The sequence below is a fragment of the Embiotoca jacksoni genome, unplaced genomic scaffold (assembly GCF_022577435.1).
Source record: "Embiotoca jacksoni isolate LCO1_2020_lvr unplaced genomic scaffold, fEmbJac1.0.p SCAF_16, whole genome shotgun sequence".
In the NCBI taxonomy this organism is placed as follows: domain Eukaryota; kingdom Metazoa; phylum Chordata; class Actinopteri; family Embiotocidae; genus Embiotoca; species Embiotoca jacksoni.
In genome coordinates, this window is record NW_027185296.1 from 13,870,801 (window position 1) to 13,893,040 (window position 22,240).

Here is a 22,240-nt window from a genome sequence, read left to right on the forward strand (position 1 = left end):
CTGCCTCTCAGTGTGAGGTTTTTCCTGATGATGTCTGAACACACAAACATCCTCTTTATAAAGTGAGTTCAACTGATGGCGATTTATATAAATGAGGAAAGATGAGACAGTGAAGCTCCTTCGATCTGCTAAAATCATCTCTTTTTCTGCTCGTTATTCAAAGTGACTGAGAAGAAGAAGAAAAAAAAACAGTCGAAGGACGAAGCAACGAAAACTGATGTTTATTCTGAACCTGGCTTTCTTTGTAGTCGTTTCTCGACATGCACCATCACTTCTCAATTTTTTACATAGTTGACCTCTGCAGTGCTGGCACTGAAGTCCATCGGAACAGCTGAGTAAGGCAGAACCATCAGTTAACACAGACACTTCAACGATCCCTGGCTGAGTATGTATGTTGGTGTGATGACACCCTGTATTACAGGCATTAATACTGCATCCCTCCCAGAAGACAGAGCTGCGATCAAATACATCCACAAAATCCTCAAAAGTCAGTTTATGATCAGCAAACAACAAAATATGTCAACAAACCCCAGAAGTTTTAACAGTGTTTTAGCTTAAGTTGAAGGAAATAAAAAGAAAAAATGCCTCAACCAAAAATTTTTGAACATGATTATTTTTGGCCACTTGTGGGAAACCAGCAGTAAAATGTCTCTATACTATGATGTTAAACCGTTATTAGAGTTGTGTGCTTCTCCCAGCAGACACCGGGCATCTTTACCATCCCACTGGCGTCCGTCTGATGAATCTCCGTTATTCTGTTTCATGTTGAATCACTGCACTGACACGCAGCTCTGTTGTTGATGTTGTAACAATTCACCTGAATTAATTAGTTAATTGAAATATGTTATAAACATGGACTCAGTAATACAATGCTCTCAGTCTGACAGGACATGCTGTGCACCACAGTCCTATCATCCAGGCAGAGGAGGCTGTGATGAAAGAACACACTGTTTCCATAGAGATCTTTGACCTTTGACCTTTTTTAGGATCATCAGCTCCATATCTCAGTTTTTATTCAAACCTTACCTGCCAACCTGCACTCACTGCAAGCAGTAACATCCTTCTATTATAAACAACACCGCACCATGAATAAGGATAGAAACCGCTCATCCCCTCCTCCTCTTCTCTTCTGACTGAGTACGAATAGTCATGTCGCGTCCTCTGTCACAGTTCAGCTGAAATGACCTTCATCGTGAGTGAAGAAATAGGGCAAATTCATTCGCTACATGAAAGTGTTGACAGGTATGAGCTTGGTATGTATGTATTTGTATTTCATGATGGAAATTAGTAAAGACGGAAAGACACTTGAACATTTAGAGCCCTATTTTCTTTAAAGCAAACTTTAGGCAGGAGGAAACTGACATACTTTTCCCGAAAGGTTCAGGCTTGTAATCACCTGATTTATGGTGCTACGAGTTGGCCTCCTCAGGATGATCACGTTAAATTGGTTTGGGATGAGGTAACTCATAAGACTGTACAATAACTCACCTCTGGCAAAATCCATCACATAACAACAACACTGTTGACTGTGTTTCTTGGTTGTTTGTATATAATATATATAGGTATATACTGTACTGTATATATACTGTGCATTTTATATTTTTTATTTTTTACTGCTATTTTATTGCTTTTCTATTATTCTATTATTATCTTATTGCTTCTGTATGCTGCTGTAGCGAAAAAATTTCCCCTCGGGGATTAATAAAGTAACTACCTAACCTAACCGAACTCAAATTATAAATGCTTCTTCCCCTGAACTACTGCCCACTGTAGGAAGCAGTTCAATGATATAAGACAAAAACCTGCGTTTTATAAACACTGGCATTAAATAAATGTTAAAGGGAACTCAGAACATTCATAAATCAGGTGCTGAAACGATGTTGAGGAGTGAGCAGAAGTAAATTATTCAGACTTAAAGCGCCCGATACGACTCATTTATGAACAACACTGATGAAGAGTGATGTGCTCCGAACGTCACTGATGTTGTGGTGTTAATAAATAAACTGTTGTTCTGTTAATAAATAAACTGATGATGTGTTACTCAATAAACTGATGATGTTAATAAATAAACTGCATTGGGAGCTTTGAGTGTGAATAATTTACTTTAAAATAATTAAATGGCCGTAACCTTCTGTGTGTAAATGATGCAGTCTTGCTCCATGGTCTTCCACGACTGACTACATTATTGGATGAGTAGGTGAAAAGGCTTTTGAATTGTTACCCCTTCATGTTTAATTAATATCAGTTCATTTGTAGTTAACCTGAGTGCTTTTTACATTTTATGGCTGAGTTTGGCTGCTGCGTCATGATGCGTGCCAACTGCCTGATTCACATCCAATTCAACAGACAAGAGTCAGTTACATTTTATAACTGATTCAGAAGATTGCATTGTTTTAATTATTCATGTAAGTAGACATTAAATACGTAGAACATCCCTTAAACCTGTCTGTGGGGTTTCGGTTAGGTCGGTTCATGTGAGCCCTGGTTTGAGCTGGCGGAGGAACAACAATGACATGAAAATTTCAATGCATGGGCACATGTGGGAAAATAGAAGCCTTTAATATATTTAAACACAGCTTCTATTTTCTCTGGCATTAAGTCAAAAATGTGAAAGGTACAGGTTGAACCAGTAAAAACCTTTCCTTCCAGTGATAGTGGACATAAAGTGTGTGAAGCGGACCCTGAACACCTTTATAATTAATCCTTTACTGTCTGATTGGTTCCTCATCATGTTTGCTCATTATGACACCCATCCCGTGTATTTCGTACAGCAGCGACCTCCATCACAGCTCAGGATGAGTATGTTTCCATTAGTGTGTGTCCCTTATCCTCACCCCACTTTTCAGACATAATGAAGCTGGCTCACTTTAATTGGAGGAGATCACCATGGTAACGGGGCAATTTCCTGCTTCTGCTGCATCAGTACAGGTTAACTTCAGGGTAACATACACCAAAATATATGCTGCTGAATCTGATTCGTTTCCAGGAGGTGGAGAAATTAACGATTAGAACAAATGACAGGCAGCGAACACAGAACTCGAAGCATAAATATGACATCAGCCTCCATGATGTGACTGTGTTGTAACGGTTTGGCTCACAGTATTTGAACCGTGCAGGAGTTCAGTCAGGTGGATGTTGTTGGGCTCTTTTCTCCTCTTCTTTATTCACCACCTGAAACAGTCGAACTGCTCTGAAGTGAGCTTCTCCTTCGTCATAGCTTGTTCATCCTGAATCAGTAGAAAACAGATCGTGTATCTGACTCTGTTCATATAACAAGGAACTCTGCTTTTGTCATGGGAACCTGCTCTCGTCTGGACCGGACAGCTCAGCAGTAACTGAGATACCACCTGTGTTCGACTGCCGGTGTCTGGAACTGGAAACAGAAATAAAGACTCACACTGAAACTAACCAGAATTTGCCTTTAACATCTTTTCTCTGTGATGATTATGTTCCTTCCCTCCATAGCCTGAGATTAAAATAAAGCATGTTCAGACATTAACAACATGTATACAACACACAAGGTTTCCCACATGCTCCTGCACCCTTCCACAGAGCTCCGTCTCAGGAACCTCCGGTCTGCAGGGACAGACGTCACCCGTGGAGGGTTTCTGCTCAGTGTACATCTGAGTCCACTTCACATCGCCTCTGAGTCTTCCTATTCACCGCTCGTTTTTGGCTTCAGGGTCACAGTATGTCCATTAACAGTGTTTTAAACCAGAGTGAGAGCTCCGACTGATATGTACACCTTTCTCCAGTAAGATCCATCACCGGGGATGAGTCTTGTAGAAAGTAGATGCTTCCACAGAGATCAGTGCTTGTGTCACTTGTTGGTCGATTTCAGCCCCTGACTTTCTTCAGACGAGGCTGCACTGTAAACCTCTGAGTCTCACACACACACATCCTCCATGTTGCTGTGGATTCTCGTCCTCCTTCAGCAGTGGATCTCGTAGGCGATCTGAGAGTCCATGAACAGGCCTGTGTGGTTCAGAAACATCCCTTCAGCCTCTGATGTGATCACAGGTTCCGCCTCCCCTCCTTCTCCCGCCATTCTCCTCATGGTCCGTATGTCACCGTCCGGCTGCTGCTGCTGCTGCTGCTGCTGCTGCTGCTTGTTGGGGGCCAGAGTGGGACTCATGGTCTGGCCCGGCCCCGAAGAGAGGGTGTGGCTGGAGGTGTCAGATGGCGCGGGGCAACCTAGGTTAGTGGTGGAGACAGCAGTCGGTGGAGCGGGAGGAAGCACCGGCTTGGCCCGGTTCAGGACGTACATTTCGTGGCCTCGCTCATCCCGGTACTCCTCCAGCTGGGCGAAGGTGGTGGGGCCGTCAGAGTAGTCGTTCACATACAGGATGCTCTCCTCCTGCAGGGAAGTATTCATCACTTGTTCAACATCATGGAAAATTAGACGGTCTCATACTTTACAGCTGCTATGTGGGTAAATTTTTAATTTGAGCAATAACTTTACATATGTAGATCAGTATTTTTACAGTGTGAGCAGGCTGAAGTCCTGCAATAATAAAAAAAAAACACTGAGGAGGGATGTGTTATTGGCAGTAAAACAGAAGGTGTGTGTGTGTGTGTGTGTGTGTGTGTGTGTGTGTGTGTGTGTGTGTGTGTGTGTGTGTGTGTGTGTGTGTTACATCGACTGGTGTGTCTGTGTACCTGCCTGCTCTGATGTTCTCTTTGTCCCTTTCAGGAAGTCAACAAAACTGCTCTGAAGGGTCCAAGGTTGTAACATATATGCATATATGGGGGCTTGTCCAGGATACAAGTTTGGCATCCAGCTACTTATTTTTGGCTGTTCTCCAATATTTTGGTACTTTAATTTGGAGCAAGTTATTGTCGACTTTAGAGGTAAGTTAGGCGCAGAGTGAACCAGCTGAACTGATTTCTCAGTTTTCTCAGATGCTACTTTATTATTTTGCCTTTTTTTTGTTTTGACGTAATCTGGTTGTCTTTTATGTTGTGTGCATCTTATGGGGGGGTTACGTCCACTACCTGCTCTGATTGTTCTTTTTCAGGAAGTCAGACCAAAAATCAACTGCTCTTGACCAATTGGTGGCAGCAGGATGCTCTGCCTGATATTTGGTTGATCTAATTTAGCCAGTTCCTATATTTTGCTGCCCTTGAGCCAGGGTTGTAACAGACAGACTCGCCTGCAGTCCTGCTGATTGGAATCACTGTTGAGTGAGGGTGATATTTTATCTTTATCTTTTAACTTTATCTTATCTTTTCTCTCTCAGACCTTGTTTATTGATATAACTGTTGGTTTGCAGTCTCCTTGGTACTGTAGTGATGTTGATAGTGTTGCTGCTTGGCAGATTACTCTGTGGATTACTGCGTTGCATGGCCTACTTTCACAGAATAAAGTCGTGAGGGACGGGAACATGTGGGTGTTTTTTGAATTCTCTGCTCTCTCAGCTTTGGCAGCTGCAGCACCTCCGACTCTCATCGCGTCAGCTGGAAACACTCTGGACACCGTGCACATTATACTGTTGTCAAATGAAAAGAGGCACTACCAGACAATGTATGATTTTACATTAGGTCATAAGATACTGTATGAATATTTTAATGTAGTATTAGAAACGACTGAACGGTGTCACATACGTGGTGAGATGGAGAACATGTGGTGCTTGTCGATGAAGCTTTGAAGTAATTGGGTTTGCTACAAACATTCAAATACTGGCTCTGCCCCATGAGGAACACACACTCACAGGCCATTCATGGACTAACACCGATACCAGACACACAAATAACACCAGTCATGACGCGTGAGAACACACTCCCGCACATCCACATTTGTTTTAACAGCATGCACTGATTCTGTGTTGATGAAAGGAAGTTTTATAATTAAACAAGGTGAAAGAAAATGTCTCGTCTTATCGTGATGAGAAGGTTTGCAGTTTTAACATTAGACATGCAATGTCAAACCCTGTGCAATAACACTGGACCTTTTGCATTACACTCAATTGCACCATCAACATTCGTACTAGGTGCAAGTGCGCCATTGTTTAGCTGTGTATATGTCTATTTATGTCTGTTTTTGCTTTTGTATGTAGAAAGCTCAAGTTACAACTGGATTCAAATTCCTTGTATGTGTAAACATACCTGGCCAATAAAGCTGATTCTGATTTTAATTCCTTTACAGAAAAAAAACACGTGAATTTCACGTGTAAAAACTCGTGATCACATGTAAAACACATATTTTGCCGATGGGAAACGTGTTTTCAGAAAATGTTCATGGTGTGATATGTGAATATGTGGATCCTCTTGTGAAAACGTTTCCACATATTTGTTATCATACACTCACCGGCCACTTTATTAGGTACACCTTGCTAATACCGGAACGGAATAGTTGGACCCCTTTTGCCTTCAGTACTGCCTTAATTCTTGGTGTCGTAGATTCAACAAGCTGCTGGAAACATTCCTCAGAGGTTTTGCTCCATATTCACATGATGACATCACAGTTGCTGCAGATTTGTCAGCTGCACATCCGTGATGTGAATCTCCCGTTGCACCACATCCCAAAGCTTCTATTGGACGTAGATGTGGTGACCGTGGAGACCGTTGGAGTCCAGTGAACTCATCGTCATGTTCCAGAAACCAGTTTGAGATGATTTGATCTTTGTGACGTGGTGCGTTATTCTGCTGGAATCAGCCATCAGAAGACGGTCCACTGAGGACATAAAGGGACGGACACGGTCAGCAGCAATACTCAGGTAAGCTGTGGTGTTTACATGATGCTCAGCTGGTACGAAGGACCCAAAGTGGGACAAGAAAATATAGTAGTAGTAGTAGTAGTAGTAGTAGTAGATCATCAGTTAGTGAAGTTAGTTAGTTAGTTACTCAGACCAGCCCGTCTGGCTCCAACAATCTGCCACGTTCAAAGGCACTGAAATTCCCTTTCTTCCCCGTTCTGATGCTCGGTTTGAACTTCAGTAGGTCATCTTGACCATGTCTTCATGCCTCAATGCATTGAGTTGCTCCCATGTGATTGGCTGATTAGATATTTGCGTTAACGAGCAGTTGAACAGGTGTACCTAATAAAGTGGCTGGTGAGTGTATGTTGCAACATATGGTGGTAAACATGTATTGACGTGTATCTGAGTGGCTGCTGTCACTCATCAGGCTGGACATGTTTTAAAATGTTCCATCTACTTCTGATGTGTCAAACACACACAAACCTTCTCAGCGCCATCGGCCTCCTTCTCTCGCTGGTGATGGCGGCTGTAGATCATGGCGACGAGCAGCAGAGCGGTCAGCGCCAGCAACGAGATGCCCACGGCGATGGCGGTCTGCGTGGCAGCTCCCAGAGCGCTGAAGGCCATGCTGCCCAGAGCGTACAGCGGCTCCCGGCTCACATCGGAGCCCAACACGGGGCCGTGGTTTCTCAGGCGGGGCCAGGCTGGGGCGTACGGCGAGGACACCTGGGACCACGAGGCCCAGATGGAGGAGGAAGAGGAGGAGGAGGACGTGGAAGAGTTGATGGCGAGCTGAAAGGTCACCCTGGCCACACCTCCTGCGTTCCAGGCTTCACACTCGTAGAAACCTGCGTGAGCCACAGTCACATTACTGAGGAACAGCATGCCGCTGCCGGTGTCGGGGTCGAAGCGCTGGGCCTCAGTCTTCTGCAGACTGACTCGGCCTTCCTCTGATGGCTCCTCTGCTCCTCCACCTCCTCCAGCTCCCAGCTCCCGGACCAAGCCTCGGGGAGACAGCACCACTTTACCCTGTGAGGCCTTCCTCCAGGTCACCTGCAGAGGGGACAGAAGGTCATCATCATCATCATCATCGCTTACCAACGTGATTTAAATGAAGGAAGCCAAAACACTTCTGAAAGAACAGTCAGTTCAAATCTGATCATTAAAATGAACTGAGCAGCTGTATGCAAACACATCATGAGCTAATTAAAAAAACACTCCAAGGGAAACAGGTGACTGAGGAGGAAGAGAAGAAAATTACTTCGTGATGGGATGAAGATGTGTTGTCTTACATACAAAATGTTAAAATTTAAAAAAATGACAAGCTGTCCAACTGCACTTATGTACAGAAACAGGAGGGGAAATCACAGGAAGCACTTGAGCTCCTGGTATGTTTAGAAAGGCCTGAAGATGTTTCAAATAACTGGGAGAAAAGTTCTTAAACGTTACTAACACAGTCGTAACACATGAAGGGAGGAGAGGATGTCACATCTGTTAAGAATGAATGGTAGTTTGAATAAACATGTGAAAGTTCAGCAGGATTTCTGGTTACAGTGTTCAACTGGAAAAAACAAGATTAAAAACCCAGTCACTTAATTTTCTAATAAAACGTTGAAAAAAAAAAACTGGTTTGAATCAATCAATCAATCAATCAATCAATCAAGGTGACTAGTTTGAAAGGTGGGGACCTAAAAATAATAATATGAAAGAATTAAAAATATCCCTCATCCTTGATCACATTACTATTATTAACAATAGAGTGTAATTCATGCTATTGTTGCACAGTGTGGTGGTTATATCCAGATGTTCTCCACCTCTGGTTCTGGTTCTGTTAACAGATGTTCTCCACCTCTGAGCCTGGTTCTGTTAATAGATGTTCTCCACCTCTGGTTCTGTTAACAGATGTTCTCCACCTCTGAGCCTGGTTCTGTTAACAGATGTTCTCCACCTCTGGTTCTGTTAACAGATGTTCTCCACCTCTGGTTCTGTCGGAGGTTTCTTCCTGTTAAAGGGAGTTTTTCTTCCCTCTGTTGGAGGTTTTCCTCCCTTAAAGAGGAGGGTTTTGTCCTAGCTGACGTGGGAATTGTTGAATTGTTGAATTGTTGAATTGTCGGGTTTCTCTGTATAATATTGTAAATTACTATTGTAAGGGCTTTACTGTGTTATAAAACTGTGTTGTGATTTGGTGCTATATAAATAAATTTGAATTGAACTGAATTGACTGTGTGTCTGATGAGCTGCAGTTAAGTGACAAATACCTTCAACACCTTCAAGTAGATATTCTGAAAACATCTGAAATAAATGTAGTTTTAAAAACACAAGGTTCAGAAGAAGCTGTGGCTGTCAGTCACCTGATCTCGAACCATCTACAGCACCTATGGAGGATGTTGTTGGTCTGTAACCTCTTTGCTGACAGTCACAGACTCACACGGTTTAAAAACTTCTCTGAGTCATTCAACTTCATACTGAATGATTGAGATGTTTTGTCGAACCCTCACATCCTCACACTAGACGACTGAATGCTGATGTAAGCCGTTGCTGTGGAAACCCACCTGTGGCCGGGGGTAACCGGAGGCGTGGCAGGACACCCTGAGGCTCTCTCCCAGGCGCACCGCCAGCCTCCTGGGCTCCAGCTGCACCAGCGGAGGGATGCACACCAGACTGTTGAGAGGGACCTCCACTAGGCTGAGGTGGGAGAGGCGCGGCGGCTCGGTGCAGACCAGCCGGCGCTCTGCAGAGCTGAGCAGCCGCTGACCCTCCTCATCGATCCAGCTCCTCAGCCAGTGGAGAGCGCAGTCGCAGCGCCACGGGTTGTCTGCAGCAGAGCACAGGAGGGAAAGCTGTGACGGCGAAGCACTCGAGGTTCTCGTCAGCTCTGTTCTTAGACGTGATTGGTCAAAACCCGCCCGGCTCGGTCTACATGAACCACACGACTTCAATTTAACCCTGAAGCTGGTGAGACGTGAGACGGTTGCCGTGGTAACGGGCTCTTTTACGAATAGCTGCGTTCTGACTCCGAGTAAGTCATGATAAAAAAACAGCAGTTTACATTTCAAAACGTGAGCGTCAGTGTGTGTCGGCAGGGATCCGTCTCACCTGTGATGCGCAGCACCTGCAGGCTGACCAGAGGTCGCAGCGACGCCGGCCCGATGGTGTGGAGGTTGTTCCTGCTCAGGTCCAGCAGAGCCAGAGACGTCAAACCCACCAGAGCCTGGTCTGCTAACATCTCTATACTGTTGTGCTGCAGATGGAGCTCCTGCAGACGCTGAGATGGGGACAGATTGGAGCGGGTCATCAGACAGGAAAGGAGACAACTCAACAGGAACCTGAGGAAGAATCTTTCCTGGTTCTGTTTCTGCAGTTTCATCACAGAATAAATGTGGTTATTGTGTCTCTTCACAGTGTCTCGGTGGAAGTCGCCCTGGATGTGACTATGTCCCGATGAATTTACTTTCATTCAGACTCACAAACAAGCATCTGAAAAGAATTCCTGTAAAACTCCTGTTCATATGGAAAGCTGTGGGAGGCTCACTGCTGGACCTGATGTAACGCATCTGTGAAGGCAAAGTTAACACGACCATAATATCTTTACCTGTAGGCCCCGAAAGGTGTAGTCCGTCAGCCGTGTGATGTCATTTCCTGCCAGGTACAGAATGCGGAGATGTTCGAGTCCCTGAAACATGTCAGCTGTCACCAGGTGGATGCGGTTCCCGTTCAGAGCGAGCTCCAACAGCTGGCCCTGGTTCTGGAAGGAGCCTGGCTCCACGGCTGAGATGGTGTTGTTCTGGAGGAGGAGGAAAAGGAGGAGGAGCAGGAGGAGCAAGAGGAAGACGAGGAGGAGGACGAGGAGGAGGAAGAAGAGGAGCAGGAGGAGGAGGAGGAACAGAAGCAGGAGTAGGAGGAGGAGGAGGAGGAAGACGAGAACGAGGAGGAGGACGAGGAGGAGGAGGGACACGAGAGGGGAACCAAACCCAAAAAAGGTGAGTCAGCATAAGTGGGAGCTGAAGACTACAGGTGTGAACTGGTAGAAGAGAAGTGAACTCCTCTGACCTCTGCAGCTGCTCCTCATCTCTTCTGGAGGAAACCAGCTGCTACGAGCAGAATCTCTGACTGAAACGTGTGCATTTCTGTTGCATTGTGGGTAATAGATGCAAGGTTTATACAACAACGAAGACTGCAGGGAATGAAAATACGATATCTTTGACTCTGCTGCATAAATTTGGATCTTTTTTAAGTTACAAACTCCTGCAACGTTGTTGGAAATGTTAAATTAGTGCAGTTGTGTTTCTACTACCATCACTACCATCGTACCTCATGATATACTCTCACCGTCAGTGGGAGACGAGAGGTAGCGTCTGTCCTTCATCAGACAACCACCGCTGCTGCATTTAAACTACTGAACTATATGTAGAGAATCCAATTTAATCTGGTGTTCCTGTGAATTGTGATTGTTTACAGCACAGCAGCTGTCTGCTGAAGGTGTGGTTTACATCTATGGCTCTCAAAATTAAATGAAACACATTTAGAAGGGTTTATTAAACATTATGAATATCAGCAGCGCAGCAGGTGAGGAAGTCCTCTCAGACCGGGCTGGTGATGAAGGAGCATCATGTCGGTCCATTGTTGTGTCAGTAATCAACTTGTTCAAACTTCAGTCAGAAAATGTTTTTATTTCTTTGATTCTAATAATCTTAATGGTTGTTCTTCAGACTTTATTAACAAAACATAGTTTTAAAATAACAAAATTATTATATCTTCAATTTTGTGATGTTCTGAGTAAGAAGCCAAATATTCCCAAACATCTTTATTTCTAGCTAATTTCGGCTTCATAAACACTTCTTCATCTTATGATTAAAATATACTTTGATAAAACACATATTATTATTATTATTATTATTATTATTATATTATTATTATGTCCTATTCTGCAGCATTCGTAAACCTGCTGCATGAATATGTTCTCCAGTCAGACAAACTTTCTCTCTTCCATTAAAATACTTTTGGGTGAGTAATTACATTTCACTGCGTTATATAGTTGTATTATATTCCCACTGTCTGACATGTAGGTGTGTGAGTGTGTGTGTGTGTGTGTGTGTGTGTGTGTGTGTGTGTGTGTGTGTGTGTGTGTTGGTTACCTGCAGGTAAAGGTAGTGCAGGTGTTTCAGCAGACTGAGGTCCTGCCGACGGATCTGACCAATCACATTATCCTGGAGGAAGATGGTCTGTGTGGACAGAAGACATGATGAAGAGGGACAAACAAAGAGTCACGACGTGGTGAAGGATGTGGTGAATGATGTGAATGATGTGGTGAATGATGTGGTGAAGGATGTGGTGAAGGATGTGGTGAATGATGTGAAGGATGTGGTGAACGATGTGAAGGATGTGGTGAAGGATGTGGTGAATGATGTGAATGATGTGGTGAAAGATTTGGTGAATGATGTGAAGGATGTGGTGAAGGATGTGGTGAATGATGTGGTGAAGGATTTGGTGAATGATGTGAAGGATGTGGTGAATGATGTGAATGATGTGGTGAAAGATTTGGTGAATGATGTGAAGGATGTGGTGAATGATGTGGTGAAGGATGTGGTGAAGGATGTGGTGAATGATGTGGTGAATGATGTGAAGGATGTGGTGAAGGATGTGGTGAACGATGTGAAGGATGTGGTGAATGATGTGAATGATGTGGTGAACGATGTGAAGGATGTGGTGAATGATGTGGTGAAAGATTTGGTGAATGATGTGAAGGATGTGGTGAATGATGTGGTGAAAGATTTGGTGAATGATGTGAAGGATGTGGTGAATGATGTGAATGATGTGGTGAAGGATGTGGTGAAGGATGTGAATGATGTGGTGAAGGATGTGGTGAATGATGTGAATGATGTGGTGAATGATGTGGTGAATGATGTGAAGGATGTGGTGAACGATGTGAAGGATGTGGTGTATGATGTGAAGGATGTGGTGAATGATGTGGTGAAAGATGTGGTGAAGGATGTGGTGAATGATGTGGTGAAGGATTTGGTGAATGATGTGAAGGATGTGGTGAATGATGTGAATGATGTGGTGAAGGATGTGGTGAAGGATGTGGTGAATGATGTGGTGAATGATGTGAAGGATGTGGTGAATGATGTGAATGATGTGGTGAATGATGTGGTGAACGATGTGGTGAATGATGTGGTGAAGTATGTGAAGGATGTGGTGAACGATGTGGTGAAGGATGTGGTGAACAATGTGGTGAAGCATGTGATGAAGGATGTGGTGAATGATGTGGTGAAGGATGTGGTGAATGATGTGAAGGATGTGGTAAAGGATGTAGTGAAGGATGTGAAGGATGTGGTGAATGATGTGAATGATGTGGTGAATGATGTGAAGGATGTGGTGAAGGATGTGAAGGATGTGGTGAATGATGTGGTGAAGGATTTGGTGAATGATGTGAAGGATGTGGTGAATGATGTGAAGGATGTGGTGAATGATGTGGTGAAAGATTTGGTGAATGATGTGAAGGATGTGGTGAATGATGTGAATGGTGTGGTGAAAGATTTGGTGAATGATGTGAAGGATGTGGTGAAGGATGTGAATGATGTGGTGAATGATGTGGTGAATGATGTGAAGGATGTGGTGAAGGATGTGGTGAACGATGTGAAGGATGTGGTGAAGGATGTGGTGAATGATGTGAATGATGTGGTGAATGATGTGAAGGATGTGGTGAAGGATGTGGTGAACGATGTGAAGGATGTGGTGAATGATGTGGTGAAAGATTTGGTGAATGATGTGAAGGATGTGGTGAAGGATGTGAATGATGTGGTGAAGGATGTGGTGAATGATGTGAATGATGTGGTGAATGATGTGGTGAATGATGTGAAGGATGTGGTGAACGATGTGAAGGATGTGGTGTATGATGTGAAGGATGTGGTGAATGATGTGGTGAAAGATTTGGTGAATGATGTGAAGGATGTGGTGAATGATGTGGTGAAGGATGTGGTGAAGGATGTGGTGAAGGATGTGGTGAATGATTTGGTGAATGATGTGAAGGATGTGGTGAATGATGTGGTGAAGGATGTGGTGAAGGATTTGGTGAATGATGTGAAGGATGTGGTGAATGATGTGAAGGATGTGGTGAATGATGTGAATGATGTGGTGAATGATGTGGTGAAAGATTTGGTGAATGATGTGAAGGATGTGGTGAACGATGTGAAGGATGTGGTGTATGATGTGAAGGATGTGGTAAATGATGTGGTGAAGGATGTGGTGAAGGATGTGGTGAATGATGTGGTGAAGGATTTGGTGAATGATGTGAAGGATGTGGTGAATGATGTGAATGATGTGGTGAAGGATGTGGTGAAGGATGTGGTGAATGATGTGGTGAATGATGTGAAGGACGTGGTGAATGATGTGAATGATGTGGTGAAGGATGTGGTGAACGATGTGGTGAATGATGTGGTGAAGCATGTGAAGGATGTGGTGAACGATGTGGTGAAGGATGTGGTGAACAATGTGGTGAAGCATGTGATGAAGGATGTGGTGAATGATGTGGTGAAGGATGTGGTGAATGATGTGAAGGATGTGGTAAAGGATGTAGTGAAGGATGTGAAGGATGTGGTGAAGGATGTGGTGAATGATGTGAATGATGTGGTGAATGATGTGAAGGATGTGAAGGATGTGAAGGATGTGGTGAATGATGTGGTGAAGGATTTGGTGAATGATGTGAAGGATGTGGTGAATGATGTGAAGGATGTGGTGAATGATGTGGTGAAAGATTTGGTGAATGATGTGAAGGATGTGGTGAATGATGTGAATGGTGTGGTGAAAGATTTGGTGAATGATGTGAAGGATGTGGTGAATGATGTGAATGATGTGGTGAATGATGTGGTGAATGATGTGAAGGATGTGGTGAAGGATGTGGTGAACGATGTGAAGGATGTGGTGAAGGATGTGGTGAATGATGTGAATGATGTGGTGAATGATGTGAAGGATGTGGTGAAGGATGTGGTGAACGATGTGAAGGATGTGGTGAATGATGTGGTGAAAGATTTGGTGAATGATGTGAAGGATGTGGTGAAGGATGTGGTGAATGATGTGAATGATGTGGTGAATGATGTGGTGAATGATGTGAAGGATGTGGTGAACGATGTGAAGGATGTGGTGTATGATGTGAAGGATGTGGTGAATGATGTGGTGAAAGATTTGGTGAATGATGTGAAGGATGTGGTGAATGATGTGGTGAAGGATGTGGTGAAGGATGTGGTGAAGGATGTGGTGAATGATGTGGTGAAGGATTTGGTGAATGATGTGAAGGATGTGGTGAATGATGTGAAGGATGTGGTGAATGATGTGGTGAAAGATTTGGTGAATGATGTGAAGGATGTGGTGAAGGATGTGAAGGATGTGGTGAATGACGTGAATGATGTGGTGAAAGATTTGGTGAATGATGTGAAGGATGTGGTGAATGATGTGGTTAAGGATGTGGTGAAGGATGTGGTGAAGGATGTGGTGAAGGATGTGAAGGATGTGGTGAATGATGTGGTGAAGGATTTGGTGAATGATGTGAAGGATGTGGTGAATGATGTGAAGGATGTGGTGAATGATGTGAATGATGTGGTGAAAGATTTGGTGAATGATGTGAAGGATGTGGTGAATGATGTGGTTAAGGATGTGGTGAAGGATGTGGTGAAGGATGTGGTGAAGGATGTGAAGGATGTGGTGAATGATGTGGTGAAGGATTTGGTGAATGATGTGAAGGATGTGGTGAATGATGTGAAGGATGTGGTGAAGGATGGGGTGAATGATGTGGTGAAGGATTTGGTGAATGATGTGAATGATGTGGTGAAGGATGTGGTGAAGGATGTGAAGGATGTGGTGAATGATGTGGTGAAAGATTTGGTGAATGATGTGAAGGATGTGGTGAATGATGTGGTGAAGGATGTGGTGAATGATGTGAAGGATGTGGTGAAGGATGGGGTGAATGATGTGGTGAAGGATTTGGTGAATGATGTGAATGATGTGGTGAAGGATGTGGTGAAGGATGTGAAGGATGTGGTGAATGATGTGGTGAAAGATTTGGTGAATGATGTGAAGGATGTGGTGAATGATGTGGTGAAGGATGTGGTGAATGATGTGAAGGATGTGGTGAACGATGTGGTGAATGATGTGGTGAAGGATGTGATGAAGGATGTGGTGAAGGATGTGGTGAATGATGTGGTGAAGCATGTGAAAGATGTGGTGAACGATGTGGTGAAGGATGTGGTGAACAATGTGGTGAAGCATGTGATGAAGGATGTGATGAATGATGTGGTGAAGGATGTGGTGAATGATGTGAAGGATGTGGTGAAGGATGTGGTGAACGATGTGGTGAATGATGTGGTGAATGATGTGATGAAGGATGTGGTGAAGGATGTGATGAACGATGTGGTGAAGGATGTGGTGAATGATGTGGTGAAGCATGTGAAGGATGTGGTGAAGGATGTGGTGAATGATGTGAAGGATGTGGTGAAGGATGTGGTGTATGATGTGAAGGATGTGGTGAATGATGTGGTGAAAGATTTGGTGAATGATGTGAAGGATGTGGTGAATGATGTGGTGAAGGATGTGGTGAAGGATGTGGTGAAGGATGTGGTGAATGATGTGGTGAAGGATTTGGTGAACGATGTGGTGAATGATGTGGTGAATGATGTGATGAAGGATGTGGTGAAGGATGTGATGAAGGATGTGGTGAAGGATGTGGTGAATGATGTGGTGAAGCATGTGAAGGATGTGGTGAAGGATGTGGTGAATGATGTGAAGGATGTGGTGAAGGATGTGGTGTATGATGTGAAGGATGTGGTGAATGATGTGGTGAAAGATTTGGTGAATGATGTGAAGGATGTGGTGAATGATGTGGTGAAGGATGTGGTGAAGGATGTGGTGAAGGATGTGGTGAATGATGTGGTGAAGGATTTGGTGAATGATGTGAAGGATGTGGTGAATGATGTGAAGGATGTGGTGAATGATGTGAATGATGTGGTGAATGATGTGGTGAAAGATTTGGTGAATGATGTGAAGGATGTGGTGAACGATGTGAAGGATGTGGTGTATGATGTGAAGGATGTGGTGAATGATGTGGTGAAGGATGTGGTGAAGGATGTGGTGAATGATGTGGTGAAGGATTTGGTGAATGATGTGAAGGATGTGGTGAATGATGTGAATGATGTGGTGAAGGATGTGGTGAAGGATGTGGTGAATGATGTGGTGAATGATGTGAAGGACGTGGTGAATGATGTGAATGATGTGGTGAAGGATGTGGTGAACGATGTGGTGAATGATGTGGTGAAGCATGTGAAGGATGTGGTGAACGATGTGGTGAAGGATGTGGTGAACAATGTGGTGAAGCATGTGATGAAGGATGTGGTGAATGATGTGGTGAAGGATGTGGTGAATGATGTGAAGGATGTGGTAAAGGATGTAGTGAAGGATGTGAAGGATGTGGTGAAGGATGTGGTGAATGATGTGAATGATGTGGTGAATGATGTGAAGGATGTGAAGGATGTGAAGGATGTGGTGAATGATGTGGTGAAGGATTTGGTGAATGATGTGAAGGATGTGGTGAATGATGTGAAGGATGTGGTGAATGATGTGGTGAAAGATTTGGTGAATGATGTGAAGGATGTGGTGAATGATGTGAATGGTGTGGTGAAAGATTTGGTGAATGATGTGAAGGATGTGGTGAATGATGTGAATGATGTGGTGAATGATGTGGTGAATGATGTGAAGGATGTGGTGAAGGATGTGGTGAACGATGTGAAGGATGTGGTGAATGATGTGGTGAAAGATTTGGTGAATGATGTGAAGGATGTGGTGAAGGATGTGAATTATGTGGTGAAGGATGTGGTGAATGATGTGAATGATGTGGTGAATGATGTGGTGAATGATGTGAAGGATGTGGTGAACGATGTGAAGGATGTGGTGTATGATGTGAAGGATGTGGTGAATGATGTGGTGAAAGATTTGGTGAATGATGTGAAGGATGTGGTGAATGATGTGGTGAAGGATGTGGTGAAGGATGTGGTGAAGGATGTGGTGAATGATGTGGTGAAGGATTTGGTGAATGATGTGAAGGATGTGGTGAATGATGTGAAGGATGTGGTGAATGATGTGGTGAAAGATTTGGTGAATGATGTGAAGGATGTGGTGAAGGATGTGAAGGATGTGGTGAATGACGTGAATGATGTGGTGAAAGATTTGGTGAATGATGTGAAGGATGTGGTGAATGATGTGGTTAAGGATGTGGTGAAGGATGTGAAGGATGTGGTGAATGATGTGGTGAAGGATTTGGTGAATGATGTGAAGGATGTGGTGAATGATGTGAAGGATGTGGTGAATGATGTGAATGATGTGGTGAAAGATTTGGTGAATGATGTGAAGGATGTGGTGAATGATGTGGTTAAGGATGTGGTGAAGGATGTGGTGAAGGATGTGAAGGATGTGGTGAATGATGTGGTGAAGGATTTGGTGAATGATGTGAAGGATGTGGTGAATGATGTGAAGGATGTGGTGAAGGATGGGGTGAATGATGTGGTGAAGGATTTGGTGAATGATGTGAATGATGTGGTGAAGGATGTGGTGAAGGATGTGAAGGATGTGGTGAATGATGTGGTGAAAGATTTGGTGAATGATGTGAAGGATGTGGTGAATGATGTGGTGAAGGATGTGGTGAATGATGTGAAGGATGTGGTGAACGATGTGGTGAATGATGTGGTGAAGGATGTGATGAAGGATGTGGTGAAGGATGTGGTGAATGATGTGGTGAAGCATGTGAAAGATGTGGTGAACGATGTGGTGAAGGATGTGGTGAAGCATGTGATGAAGGATGTGATGAATGATGTGGTGAAGGATGTGGTGAATGATGTGAAGGATGTGGTGAAGGATGTGGTGAACGATGTGGTGAATGATGTGGTGAATGATGTGATGAAGGATGTGGTGAAGGATGTGATGAAGGATGTGGTGAATGATGTGGTGAAGCATGTGAAGGATGTGGTGAAGGATGTGGTGAATGATGTGAAGGATGTGGTAAAGGATGTAGTGAAGGATGTGGTGAAGGATGTGGTGAATGATGTGAAGGATGTGGTGAATGATGTGAAGGATGTGGTGAAGGATGTGAAGGATGTGGTAAAGGATGTAGTGAAGGATGTGGTGAAGGATGTGAAAGATGTGGTGAATGATGTGAAGGATGTGGTGAAGGATGTGAAGGATGTGGTAAAGGATGTAGTGAAGGATGTGGTGAAGGATGTAGTGAATGATGTGAAGGATGTGGTGAATGATGTGGTGAAGGATGTGAAGGATGTGGTGAAGGATGTGAAGGATGTGAAGGATGTGGTGAAGGATGTGAAGGATGTGGTGAAGGATGTGGTGAAGGAGGATCCTACCTGCGTGGATGGAGGGATGTGTTTGGGGATGTCCCTCAGGCTTGTGGAGCCACACTCCACAGTGAGGCTGTAGCAGCGACAGCCCACCGGGCAGGAAGGAGACGCTCCAGCAGGAGTGTGCAAGAACAGGAGCAGCACGGAGAGAAGAAGCACCAACAACACAGCCATCACTTCAGGGGACAGGCCTGAGGACGAGAGGACAGTGGACACATCCAAGTCAGTGCAGAGAAACACAAGGACAGCATGTAAGAGTACAAAACCAGAGCCTGAACACACGCTGGGCGAGTCGTTCTCAGTGTGTTCATGCTTGTACAATATTTACACAATAATAACACAAATCCCAGAATGAGTGAGTCAGAGATGTTTGAGGCCGCAGGCACAAGCTGGGAAACACCAACTCTTTCTCCCATCGAACAACTCAGAGCAGTAAATATGAGCAGAAAACTACAGGTGATGAATTACTTCAAAAATGTTTCAACCAGAAACAAAAAAATGGAACAGGCTCTGAAGGATCTCTTCAAACCAGCTCATCATCGGTAGAAATGTAAACAGAATGACTTTTGGACTTCATCGAATTATCAACAATAATTACCAAATTTCCCTACTGTGGGATTAATAAAGTCTAAATCTAATTTAATCTAATGATAAATAATGAAAAAGTCTTAGTCTTGATATTAGGAAAATATAATTCACAATCACTTTAACCATTAACAAAAATAATAATATTGGTATTTCTATTGCATTGGTATTATGATGTCAAACAAACCTGAACTTTGACCTCTTTACATAAATGGCATCAAGTCTCGGGGTTAATCGTGTCATGTTTGACATTTGTTTAGTTTTCTCTTTTGTCAATAAACCCAGTTCAGCAATATTATTCATAATAATCTTAACTATCTGTGTAAACCTGAATCTATTTTATTTCTCTCGGTTGATACCAAAGATGCTCAGTGTATATACTGAATGTATTGATTGTTATAGTTATCAAAAAGGTTTAAGAACATCAGACATTATGTATAAAAATTTTAAAAAGGTTTCAAAATAATTATCATAATTGATATTGGCCTGAAGGCTTTTTTGCTGAAATTTGTGAGCTCCACAATCTACATTCCAGCCTCCTCTGCTGTTAAAGTCCGACTCAGACGTCTTTAAACATGACAAATGCAACCAGAAGTATGTGGACAGACACCTCGTTGTTTAAAATCTGTAGTTCTTTTATTTGGGCTCTGATTTTGCAGATTTGTACAGACTGGATCTTCAGCAACTGTTTTCTGCCATAAAAACTTTGTTGGACTTATAAAAAATATTGTTTGTGTTTGCGTTCAGTGGCCACTCTCCTTTTCCGCAGTCTCTTTTCAGAAGGTGCGTGAGGATAAACATGATTTATCTTTACAGCATGCCAAAGACTAAAGAGGCAGTTTGACTCGTCTTATGTTTCTCAGCTCAGGTGTGTTCCTCCAGTTTCAGATTCACAGTCACAGAACAAGCTGTTTCAGTCACATGAGGATCATCTGTTTTACTGCAGAAATACAGACGAACAGCATCTCCTCCTGCAGACACGCTGTTACAGCCTGCGGGTGATTAAGTCTGAAGTACAATTACACAGGTGAGAACTAGGTAAACGGAAGTAAATCTGTAATGTTTACAACTGAATCACTTTACTGCTCGCCTTCACTTTCTATTCCTAATGAGCTGGAGGAGAGCAGGCTTGTTTCCATCCTCCCAGGTCTCTGCCTTTAACTGCACAGGCTTGTTGTTGCTGAGAGATTTGTTAACTGCAGGACAACAAACCCTCCTGGTGTATTATAAATGAACTGAACCCAAACTAATACATACGCCTACTCACGCAGCTACACCCTGTCAGGACGTGGGATTTCATCAGAAAGAAGGATGAGACCTATTAAGCCAGGAGTGAGTGTGCTGGAACAGCAGGACAGTCGGGGATTATGTCGCTGTAGAGGACCTCACTGTAACAGTCCAGCCTCTCATAACGCCACTATGAATCAAAGCTCTCTTCCATATTCATCTCTGCCTGTGAATCTCTGTCACCATAGAAACAATTCATGCCAGGAGGCATTGACTTGCATAAGAGGATCTATTATTGAGGCCTTTTCTTTGTTTCTGTTGGAAGTGGACAGCTGCCCAGCATCACTGCTGCTGCTGCTTGAGCCCACATCGTCACCAGGCTGCTGGGTGGATCTCCCTGCAGGTACAACATGAAAACACACATGTGATTCCTACAGAAGGAACAATAAGTCATAATGCTTCAGAGATGCTAAGGCTGAAATCCCGGAAGCTGCTGGTTGACCTGCAGGCCACCTTTACACCTGATGTGATCCCAGCTCCGGGCTGCCATGACCTCCGTGCAGCAAACAGCACAACATGAAGCTCACACGACCCGGGGACATGAACACAGAGGTTGTTACCTCGCTGAGGAAGGAGACTCCGCCTTCTTCTTCCCTCCGAATGAAACGATCCTGATAAATCGGATTGATTTTCTCTGATGAAGATGAAGCTCCGCGCATCTGAAAGCAGAGCAGCTGCCGATGGATGCATCCACAGTGCGCAGAGGAGCGCGGGCCGCCGCAGAGAGCCGACGGAGACCGAAGATCAGACGACGAGCAGCGGTGTGAGGTGCGGGCAGAGTGCGTGGAAACCGCCGAGAAACGGGTCACACGTCTCTGTTAAATCCCATCATCCAGCTGTTCACTCACTCCCACCTCCTAGTACACCCCCTCATCCAATTAGTCCACGCTGCTGCGCCTGAGGACCATAGTCAAGTCAGCTGTGTTCATCGGCGGCAGCAAGGGAAGCACTTCCGCTCTCAGCCATTCACAATAAAAGCTGCATCACATAAACTGCCCGCTTCTTCTTCAACATGTAAAGGTATCAAACCAAACACAGAATGTTTATGATCATTTTCATCATCTGAATAAATAAAATAAAAAAAGATCAATCACGTTGAAAAAGTCAGTTCAGCCCTTTATGTATCACAGCTTCAGGTTTCAGCTCCTCAGGGACACGTGGACCTGTCTGACAACAACTGACTGTATATCAAATATAAACTTTATATTATATATAATGTATGACAACCAATTTCCCAAAAAGTTGGGACAATGTGTAAAATGTAAATAAAAACAGAAGATG

The 22,240-nt window shown here is 43.8% G+C and overlaps 1 protein-coding gene across 1 annotated transcript; it reads right to left on the reverse strand.

Annotated features, from left to right (window-relative positions):
* Positions 1–206: 206 nt before the first annotated feature.
* LOC138199097 (leucine-rich repeat-containing protein 24-like) lies at positions 207–21,871 on the reverse strand. The gene is made up of 8 exons (XM_069151035.1): positions 21,520–21,871; positions 19,094–19,278; positions 11,834–11,920; positions 10,291–10,482; positions 9,795–9,963; positions 9,251–9,513; positions 7,182–7,751; positions 207–4,357 (listed from the first exon to the last, which is right to left on the reverse strand). The coding sequence occupies exons 1-8, from the start codon at positions 21,647–21,649 to the stop codon at positions 3,932–3,934; spliced, it is 2,022 nt and encodes a 673-aa protein (XP_069007136.1). The 5' UTR covers positions 21,650–21,871; the 3' UTR covers positions 207–3,931.
* Between the last annotated feature and the right edge of the window lie 369 nt (positions 21,872–22,240).